Source organism: Pholcus phalangioides, unplaced genomic scaffold, assembly GCF_987345545.1.
Source record: "Pholcus phalangioides strain wild (caught in Gottingen) unplaced genomic scaffold, Ppha-v1.0 ptg000009l_1, whole genome shotgun sequence".
Lineage (NCBI taxonomy): Eukaryota > Metazoa > Arthropoda > Arachnida > Araneae > Pholcidae > Pholcus > Pholcus phalangioides.
In genome coordinates this window covers 58,866,491-58,878,081 of record NW_028301602.1, presented here as the reverse complement: position 1 = coordinate 58,878,081, position 11,591 = coordinate 58,866,491, and the positions used below count along the sequence as shown (strand labels likewise).

Sequence of the window (11,591 nt, the reverse complement as noted above, 5' to 3'; positions counted from 1 at the left end):
AAAATATTTTTTCTTGATTTCTTAGAATTTTTTAAACGAAATGTTATAAAATATAAATTTTAATTCAGTAAATTCAGAAGACACAAACTACTCGGAAAATATACCCGTATCTTTTTGAACTTCGAACGTACTTTTTAAGGTTAAAATTCTTTTATAATCTACGGTAAGAATATTTTTATATCATTCAATATATCCTTCATAAAGGAGCAAGACATTTTTTACTCAGGGATTTTCAACATTTTCATAAACTTCGTTGATGAAATACAGTGTTGTAATAGTGTATGTATATGTTGAATTAAAAGGAAAAAAAAAAAAAAATCCGAAACAAATCACCGTTTTTAGTGGCACCCTACGGAACGATAACGCTCACAAACACATACGATTCCAGTTTCCAACCACCGGCTGCACATATTGGAACGCCCTCTACTGAGTCTTCCATCAAATTTTCGATCAATAATATCCGAAGCGCTACGGAAACGAGAGAGAGAGAGAGAGAGAAACGTCCACGCCTCTACCCCTGAGTTTATACGTAGTAGGATATACATGCTGCAGAAGAGCCGTCGGAGCGCGATTTCGAGTTTTCAACCAGAGCGGCGCGTGAGGAGCGGATGAAGAGCGTAGCAAGGCAGCAGCACGTCACACACACAGTAACGTCACATAACAACACAACATTCAAGACACAGCAGCTTACCTAATGCCACAAAACAACAAGGGAATAGATAGAGAGTTTAAACGTCGTACTTGAAAATCCAAAACGAAATCGCCGTTAATAGTAGTCAGCCTTATGTCTGTTGTCTCATTGCCACCACCATCATGTCCTCTCTATCGCACGAGCAACAGCACACACAATGACCTCGCCCCTCGTGGATAAAGCAGTGATGTGCGGGTGACGTTCCCGTTCCCCAGTAAATATTTGTGTGACCATCTCCGAATATTAAGGAAAGATCCGAACGAAAGAGGAACCATGACATCCTCTACGACGATGACGACGACCACTACAACCACCTCGACGAGGGATAGGCCGGCTGCTGTGGACGGCCATCATTACCAATACGTTGGCCCGTACCGTATCGAGAAGACCTTGGGCAAGGGTCAGACAGGTGAGTTAATGCATTACCTTTTTTTTATTTCGGTTTACGAGGATAAACAATACTTTTCCTCTTTTCTTAGAAGAAGAGGTACGTAACTGTTACATACTTGACATGTGGCACACCTTGCGGTGACATTTACGATCCCTCTCTTTTCCCATATTGTGGCTGTTTATTACCTGTAGCCGTTGTAAATTATATTCATTGCAATTTGGTAAATTTTTTTTTCCAGTTCCTTATGTCCTTTCTGCGATTTTTGTTGCTGCATAGTGAATATTATGTACAATTCAGTAGATATAGTGTGCAGATGTGTAATCGAAATTTCATAATAACAGGGGAGCCAGACTTTGCAGGTGCGAAGTGTGATCGCACCGGGCCGCAAAATATTAGGGGCCGTGAAACTGGATTTTATTACATTTGATCACGTATTAAATTTTGTTATAACTACTTTTAAAAGCTTGAAATTCTATTGATGGAAAATATGTCAGTTTATTAATATAGACACATATGGTAGTGAATACGTGATCCCCACATCCATGAATGGAGCTATGATTTCTGACAGGACCTAGAAGATTTTTAGCTGGATCCTTATACTGATTTTGAAGAAATTTTATTATTCTAAACATCGGAAAAATATAAAAATCTAAGATCCATACCAAAGATTCCCTGGGCTCTCGTCGGTGTTTCCCCATGTAGATGGGTGGGGGGCTATTTGGTTTAAACAGCACCATGACACCTCGGGAAAAGAGATTCTCTGGGCCCGTCTGTTCCTGTAGAATGTAAGTGCCAGTCAATCCAATTTAAAATCTTATATCATGTCTTAAACATTATTTTGTTTAGCAATATCTCGTTAACGTGAAACTGAAACTTCGGTCCACATGCACTAAACAGTATGCCAATGCGTCAAGATGGCCCCACATTCTGGAGCCTCCTCAGACAAGTATTTTTGAAGCATCCGAATTCCAAGACTTTTAGCGGGCCTGCTAAATTGATTTTCGGTTGAGGTATAGAGCGAAACGAGTTAATCTCGGTCCAACCTTTATCATATCTGTCCCAAAAAATTGAAAAGGGCCGAAAAACTGTTTATGCTATGCTTTATGATAAACTCCTCTTATGATAGAAATAATATTTTGCAAAAATAATTGTGTCATATTTATCTTGCGCATCAGTACGCCATACTGTGTATATATAGGACGGAGAGTTTCCTCAAAGTTAGCTATCCAACCAAACCCAGAAAAAGAAATCTCATCACCACCCTACCTAAATGAACCTCATAGACCAGACCCTCTTAACGTATGGGTCCATCCTGGCACTGCCCGGAGGCCTCGTGATATGTGTATACTCACATATTTTCACGAGGTTATGTGTAACAGTCGAGGTAATCATTGTAACGGTCCTTGTACAATTTGGTAATCAGGCATTTTCAGTTAGGTATATGGCCCCAAAGAACATAACTTGGCCATGGTTGTAGGAATCCTTATTGTAATTGCGACTAGTGCCCTACCTTGGTTATTTTCTAGCACCCCCTCCCGAGGAGGTGATGTAACCCACTTTGGGAAAAATTGATACATTGTTGTGGGGAAAAGAGTATATTTTAAAAGTATATATGCACAAATGATTAATTTTTTAATTTAATTTTTTTTTATTTTTGTGTCACAAAGACCCTATGCATCACACATTCACAGCGAATTCACAGCATTTTTAACATAGGGCCATGTATAATGGTACAATCAGCATTCGTATATGCATATTTACCGTGGAAAATAAACAAAAGAAAAATTATAACAATTTATACACGAGAAAAATGGTTTTTAAAGAAAAAATTAAATGTTGATATTTTTGTTCAGGGCCACAACTATTGTAGAGGAGGTGGTCTGGTGCTCCGGGTGATGGATCTGTGTTGCCGTATTAACCCTTTAACCACAACTTCAACATTATTCTGAGTTGCCAAAATGCACGCTCGCCCAGTACTGCATGTTATATTGTGCTGCATGCTTGAGGCAGCACTGAAAGAAATTCCCACACAACACTAGATGCGCACTCACACACTTAGGTACACATGACAACTCATTCGGTAGTAAATAGCTCATGGTGATAGACCGGAGTTGTGCTTAGTATGAAAGAAAATAAAGAAAGCTGACCAAGTTTTTACTTTATTTTGTTTCTCGAGTCATGATAATTTTTTTAATTGCAACCATATCCTATATTTTTGACGCATCAGTTTTTTTATTTTCAACTTGACTTCGATGTCTAACCTCATGATATTTTAAGCCCTTTTACCCTGAGATCCATTTATAATATTTACAGAAAAATTCAACAAAACATCTTTTGGTTCTCATTTTTCCATAGTATATTGAATACTATAGCTACTCTCTCTTCCCCCTCTCTGAAATTAAAAGTAGATTCTTCCATTGGCAATTTTTTCCAATTGGTAATTTCACAATTAAAAGTATGATGTGGGGGAAAAATAATATGAATAGTAGAGAGGTTATAGGCTTAATAGAGGTTATTATATATAATAAATAGAGAGGTTATAGGCTTTTTTTATTATCGTAAATACAGTGTATATGCATTTCAATATCATACTCATAATACCCCATTTCAGACCCAAGCATTCGTTTTTTTTGGAATTTTCACGATGTTTTTGCATTTTTGATACTGAAAAATATATTAAAAACATAAATGCAAGCGAATCTTCTACTTATTTCTTTTCCTCCAAATTTTCAATTAAATTCTTTTTTGTGTGAAGAAATAATTCACTTCGTTCATATTTTTTCATATTAAGATGATGCAGAATTTTATTTGCTAAATTTTATGTAATATATGAGGAGGCGGCATTTTTCCCGGAGGCCCTTTCTCCTAGAAACCATCTTAAAACGCCCTTTAAATATCAACTTGACATGCTGCCCTCTGATGAGTGTCTCCGAAGTCCATATTCACCATACTCATTTGATCATTTTTGTCGCATCATGGTCATTTTCTACACACGAGGGCTAATTAGACCGGGACCTACAATTTATTGCCGAATCCGAACGGCAGCCTTGCTTTTTTTTATACTCATCAAGAGGTTGGCGCGCTAATCCCTTGATAGGGGGACTCCCTGCGGTAGCAATCCTTTTCTGTGGTCATGTCGCGGTTTCTTTTGTACCTCCATATCAGGAAAGTTTCTGACAAGGACGAAACGGTATCGAACTCGCGACATCTCTAAACATATTTTGGTACTTTAGGCGAGTATCTTACCGACCTGGGCTACCGCGCCCACCATATTCATAACACAAAACTTGCACAATCCTTCAAGTCAGGGCTTAACTGCTTGCTATTGATTTAAAAAAAAAAATCTACAGTGAGGAAAAAGCAACAGCTTATTTGTAGCACAAGGATCTGAAAGTGGTATAGAGAAGGGCTCAAACTTAACAGGTGTGAAGTCTGTAGTTACACCAAGATGCAAAATATTAGGAACGCGAAATATATAAGATCATATTATAGTATATTGACTACGTGCATTTCATCTTGGCTTTCGATATATATATAAGATAAGATAATTTGATAATTTGGCAGTGCCAATTTTAATCTTGTGTGTGTAAGTGGCTTTAATTGCTTAATACAGTCTTAGCTTAACATTGTATCAATTTTTACTGCGGATACAAGGGCGAAATACGGCGTCACAAGGCGAAAAATTCATATTTTTGATGTGGCATTTGTAAAGTTATGAAATTTTGGGCTAAGGCTTTTTGTTGAGCGGTTGAAGTTGAACCGTTTAGCCGTTGACGCGCAGTGGTGGTTGGCTGAAGTTGGGTTTCAGCGGTTTTCCACCTTCAAGGCGGGAATGCGAGCCGGTCTCCCATTTGAAAAAGTCTCTCTGTAGAGAGCAGGCAGACCTTTAACATGATATTTACGTAACGTGAAAAAAAATACAAGCATTTACCATCTTTACTTCAAAACACCGAACATAGATGGCAGCAATAGCAAAACACGAAACAAGCACAACTGTAACATAAATACGTTAGGGGTATGCACACACATACACACGCTCGTGCAACACGTTCCGACATGCACCGATTCATTAGACATTGCGGAGAGGAATATGTACGAGATACGTGCACAGTTAAGTAGTAGTTGTTAAAGTTTAAGTTAAAGTGTGTGCATTTTAGTCCTGTTAAAATAAAAATGAAATTCTGTACGTTGTCTAGGGATTCTTAATCTTTTTTACCCGCGACACAAAATCAACAACATGATCAACTTCACGATGCGTGGATCTGTTTAGTTCACGAAATGAGAGATATCGGTGCATATTTATAAAAGGATTCCAAATTTATTTGTACGACCCATTTCAGTCGCCCTGTGACTGAAGTTTTGGTTGCGACTCACAGGTTAAGATCCTCCGACGTAGTCTATATACTCTGTTTTATGGTCCTCAATATTTTATGTGGCCCAGTGCGGTTTCACCTTTATTTCCGGTGTAAGTCTGACCCTGCCTCCTCTTGAAGCTCCGTATCGTCTATGTCTTGTCAGTCTTCCTCCTTTTATTCGGAAATACACGCCAAATGTTTTGGCGGTAGAGGCGGTAAAATTATGTTTTTGCACCGTCATGATTTTCATCGTTGTCACGTGCTGTGTATTGCAAGTAAATTCGTAGAAAAATTTCCCCGATGGAGAAACCATCAAGTCGAAAGGTTATTAACCTATGGGTCACGATTCGAACCTGGATCACCGTGGCTCTCCAGATGGGTCGCACGAATCCAAAAACAATCCGGATTTAAATTTATCCAAAAATTAGTTGCATCGAAACTGGGACACCAGACATTTTTGGCGCCCAATTGATTTATGATGTGCAGTATTTTTGAGGAAAAATTTCCAGCCAGAATGGTATGGTATTGTTACGGAGCGCTCAGGAACGCTGAAAATTATGTATATGAATAAAATCATCTATACATATATGTATATGAAAATATGAACACATCAAACAAACATTAATGAAAATTCAGTAATGATAATTTGAAAGCAATGAAAGAACATCATCATTCGAGAATCTATGAAAAACAATTTCCATAATATTGATGAAAAATAATTCTAAAATTTTTAAAAATAATTGAAAATTTATGAGGGAAAAATTCCAGAAATCCAGAATTTACGAAGGAAATTAAAGACTTCATAAAAATATTTTAATTAATTTAAGAATCATTATAATTCAATTCCAGAATTGATTGATGCTTTCAATAATTTGGGTCCCTGTGGTAGGCCCCGTCAGCCCACTTGTTAAGATGCCATGGACTGGTTTCACAGATTTCGAAAAATAAACATTTTGTCAATCAAAAAAATATTTAATAAGAATTTTTGAACCCCCCAGAAATAGAAAGACTGGTGGGTCGTCAAATTGATGATGATGTTGATTTTGGGTAGCGACTGAAAAAGGTTAAGAACCCCTGCATTTAAAAGGAAAACCGAATACCTTTTCACAAACACAGATACGGTAGATGAAATGACAGCCTGTCAAATTCATGCCGATCGAACAGAAGCGTCTTGCGATGAAAATCTGGATTGAAGTTTCCTGTATGAAAGATGCACGTGTCGTGAAAATTTTATGGATGCCAACGAACCAATCAATTCTGTTTAGATTTAAAAGGTGTCCTCTTAAAGACGCTCTGTTTTATCTTCGAATGTAAGTTACGTAAAAGCACAACTTTTTAAAAGCTGAAACCTCTCCAGAGTCTTTTTTCGAAGGTTCGGAGTTATAAACCAAGGTTGGGATTTTATAGTAACATGTAACGACGTTTTTGACTTTAGTATGAAGGTTAAGGTGTGGGCGTGGTCAGTCTTCGACTTTCGATAACGTCGTCGGATCATTTTGAGATCACGTTGTCTACCGAGTCCCACTATTAAAAGAACAACCAGGGTTTCCCCGTATCCTCTCTGTAGTGGCTCCGTACCTTCTTAGTATCTGAATGTAGCAATTCGAATTGAAATAGGGAGGGATCGGGTACGTTTAGGGCGAAACACATACAGAAAGCACTCATAATAGAATCTCGTATTTGACAATGTAATCGACGATCTGTTACCAGACAAAGTGGGATTATTTTTAGCACTGACTGCATGCGCCCCCAAAAGGAGAGAGACATGTATTTTCCATTTTTTTTACACCAAGGGTGTTCAAACTTTAAGAAAGTGCGGGTCACTAGAGTGATTTGGAAATGTGCTGCGGGTCACTGTAAATTAAGTTACCTGTAATTATGTCACGTGCCGCTTGAGTGAGTGCTGTGCAGTGGGTTACTAAAAGTGATCTAGAAGTGTACCGTGGGACAATTGACTGCTCTGGCACATTGCCGTGGGTCTTTCATGTTGTCTGTAATTATGCCGCTGGACACTTGAGTGATTTGGAACTGTGCCGCGGGCCACTAAAATAATCTGAAAATGTGCCTCGGGTCACATTACTGATCTGAAAATGAGCCACGGGCTGCTTAAGTGATGTGGAACTACACCGCGGGTCACTTAAGTTATCTGTAAACATGTCTATAACTACAAAATTATTTTTCTCATATGAATTTTTATTTTTTTCACAAATTTTCAAATTATTTGTTCAAAAAATTTTAAAATATCATTCTTTCCGTAATTCTGAATTTTCATTCACTTTACAAGCATTTTCATTGTCATTTAGAAATCAAAAATAAAGCATACACAACAAATACAAATGAAATATCATACATTGGCATGTTGTGTAGCCGTACGCACGTATTTGTGCATTTATCTCGCTTCTAATTAGTTATAATTAGCAAAGACATACGATCAGAAAGTCGTTTTTTGGAGATATCATGTTCTGACCAAACATCACATAATTATTTCTTTCATTAATTCTAGAATTAAACGCTTTTCAATGTTTTCAACATGCGCTGAAGACCCCTGATTTAAGGTATCCGACTACGTTGAAAACGCCACACACATTTTTGGAAGAAAACATGGAATTTTTAAATGTTTCTTATGAAAGCTCCACATCTCTTTTGATTCTAAAACTAGGCCTTATTTTGTTTTTATGACGCTTAGAACTGAAGTTACACCCACTTTAGTGTTGCATTTTCACATCAAGTAATCTGGGAATAAAAACTTTAAACGTGTTTCACAAAAAATGCTATTTTTGACATTTTCTTTGAGTTTGAAACATGATTTTTCTGATTGATTGCATCATTACAAAATTTCAATACGTGTATGTTATATTGCTATTAATTGTTATGAACCAAAATCTAGGGTTTATTACATGTATTTGTCTGTCTTCAGCATTTTACAGGGTGATTCTAAATTTCCGAGAGAAACTTTAAGAGGCGATATGACTCCTATACAAACATTTTTGTTCATAGAATGTGTGGTCAAATCTCAATAGCAAAGGTGGTAGAGGGTAGTTTTAGAGAGTGCACAACAGCACTTCACCAAAAGCAAATATATTTTTCTGATGGATTTGCTGCAATAAGTATAATCAACCATTCAAAGGTGCAGGATATTGTAATGTGGTATGCTTTTTCATGATGCAACTTGGGTAACACTAATTCATATTAAGTCATTTTGTACCACTTGATTATCGTTTGGCGCAGCATAACCTTTTATGGTCCTAAAAACAAAATCTATCCAATCCGAAGGTGTATACAGTATGCACCCCCAAATGATTAGTAACAGGGTAGTAACAATAGTACACAGGGTTGGGTTTTTTCCGGACAGTGGCAAAAAGTGAAAAAAAATTGAAAATAATATTACATTATGAATGTTATGTAATTATCAATCTATAAATAACTACAATTTTGATAAATAAAGAGAGTTTTCCCCTATTTACTTTCTTCTATATTTCTATTATTATTACTAAAGTCAATCGAATTAATCGTATCAATTGGGGAATCTTTTCGTGTAAGGTGGTATGTGTATTTCAAACAAAACTGTTTGAGCATAGTTTTTAACAAGCTCATTTCCTTTGATAACAATAAGAGTGCAGAAAATTCTGCATTAGAGAAAAAAAAACTTTAATTTTCATTCTCAGTTGTCCTTTTTAGCGTTTAAACATATTTAAGTTTGTATTGAACAGCTCTTACATGAAAGGGCAAATTTATATTTTGGTGTGGTTGTGATTATCAACTTTAGCAGTATGAAAATATTGTGTAAATGCTACAAAAAACTAGAATACAAGATCTATAATTGTATCACTCTTTTACGTGCTTTCACCCCCTGGCTGTTTAGTGCCCTGCATATGGCCCAATTTCAAATTGCAAAATTCCCTTTTCTTGCCATCTCTTTTTATAATTCTTGGAAATAGTCCTTATATCATCTAACGTTACAAAAATAAGCTATGTAATGTTTGCTTTTAATTTACGAGATGCTAAAAAAAGTGACAAAAATCTAACATACAGGTTGAAAATTAAAATACTATGAGCTTAGTCAATGATGGGGGGTGATCTATATATTTACATATTACATATCTAATACTTTGGAATGCTACGCTTTGTGGCACTAACTTCACTGACCCGTATCAAATCTAATGAAATGAGAAGGAATTTCCTTCACTCACTTCTGTGATACAACTCATATCAATTAATTTTGTTGGATTTCATTAAGAAAAGACATACGCTTTATTAAGAACTTCTTTACAAGCAATTTGCTTGGCAAAAATGGTTTTTATTCGTATTTATCCCTACCCCTTTTGTCTAATTGAAAAAAAAATAGCGCTGACTCCAGAGGTAAAAAAAATTGTTTTAAATATTTCCCCTTCGTGAAGTATGTTAAGATTCTCAGAACTTGCTTCATAAAAGTAAAAGTTAAAATTTTGAATTCTTTAAATTTTTGCCACTGGAAAAAATATGGCGATTTCTTTTTTTGCCGAGGTGATTTTTCCATGGTTTTTATTGCGATTTTTTCCACTATGACAAAAACTTATCATTCCTGATAGCACATATCGCAGCAAATCCGTCGAAAAAGTATGATATTCGTTTCTGGTAAAATGCTGTTGTGTGAATCGAGAAGCTATCCATTCTTAGAATAAGACAACCATAATATTCTTTATGGGCATTGTACAATATTTTATCATGTGTATATATTGTTTATAATTTTTGTTAATTGCATTTTTAATTGGGTTGCTGTATTTTTGAAACATATGACATCCATATTTTTATGGGCATCTTTTTCTCAGCCACCTCGTTGGGCATTTCGCCTGTTGTGGCGTTGTATTTGTATTTGCACTATTCAAAAACACACTTTAGAAGATCACACATTCTATGACCAAAAATAGTTGAGATGTCTAGGGATTGCTGCTTTAACGGGGAAAGGTAAAGTAAATTTAGTTGTTTCTGAAGCGCCGTCTACTGAAGACAGAGACCAAAATAATTTTACTATAGGCCTACGGGCTAATTAACGAACACGATAGTATTTGTGTACGTACCAGTCTGAAGTCTAGCCTCTTCGCGCAGACAAGGGTACAGAGACAATGGCCGCGTCACGAAGTCAGCCACTTTACTAAAAGCTTATAGATAATGGCCGTCCATAACACGTATAAATTAGTTGAATTACGTATATCTAGCAACTCGAAATGTGGCAGCCATTGAAATTCCAACAGAACATACTATATCAGGAAATAATACCTTAGAAACAAAGGCTTGTGGAAAATGAGAAAAGTGTCAAAAATGGTAAATGATCGTGTGCCTGCTAAAAGAAACGATCGTGTGCCTGTTAGATTTTATTCTGGAGCTCTCGGATTAAAATAAACATACGGTTTTCCAATCGATTCGGCCTCGGTAAATTTAACGAAATTATTATTACTATTTTTGGATCAACTTCCCGGAGCGCAGATTTCGTTTCATACAGTGCACACATAGCTGATCCGCTCAACGTTAGCGAATACGGGCGTATTAACAGCTAATGGAGTTTCTAAGACTCAAGTAAAAAAAAAAAGAAGATAGGGTATTTTTTTACAAGGTGATAGCAGGGGAAAAATCGTACCACAGCAGAGTAGAAAAGATAACTTCTTGCGACCCTGAGAGAGAGAAAGCCCATGGGAGATATCAGAGAACGCTTCCTGATAGGCGAGCAGCCATAGATATACACACGGGTGAAGGGAACTATCATTTAACACACACGGGCAAAAAAAAAAAAAGCACCTATCTACCTATATACCTGGTCCAAGGCTCTATTCGGTGGTTTATTGATTTGGTGGTGCGGTAGGAAGCTGTACACTTTCACTGTACTTTCCTCTTTCCGCAGAAAAAAAAATTGGCAAGAAGTACAGCTAATGTCTCTCTACAAGGGTTCACAAATAAAGGAAATACGCACTTTTTTTTTGTCTCTGAGAAACACAGGGCAGGGTTGCTTGATGTACAATGAATTAGTGTGCCCATTTATCCCCTCCAAGTGTGATGCTGGAACTGAGAGAATAGTGATGTGCGGAACTTGAGAGAGAGAGAGGGAGTGAGTGCGCGCCCGATGAAAAGCAAATATAGGACCTATCTTCCTGGCACTACACATTCACTACTCTCCTTACAC

At 36.8% G+C, this 11,591-nt stretch overlaps 1 protein-coding gene across 1 annotated transcript in view; it reads left to right on the top strand.

Moving 5' to 3' along the window:
- The first annotated feature begins 534 nt into the window (after positions 1–534).
- The window catches only part of LOC149083392 (serine/threonine-protein kinase BRSK2-like), a 116,775-nt gene continuing 105,718 nt past the window's right edge, over positions 535–11,591 (top strand). The window contains exon 1 of the mRNA XM_089236664.1: positions 535–1,100. Coding sequence (XP_089092790.1) covers positions 965–1,100 — 136 coding nt within the window. The 5' untranslated portion in view covers positions 535–964. The remainder of the gene's footprint in view (positions 1,101–11,591) is intronic.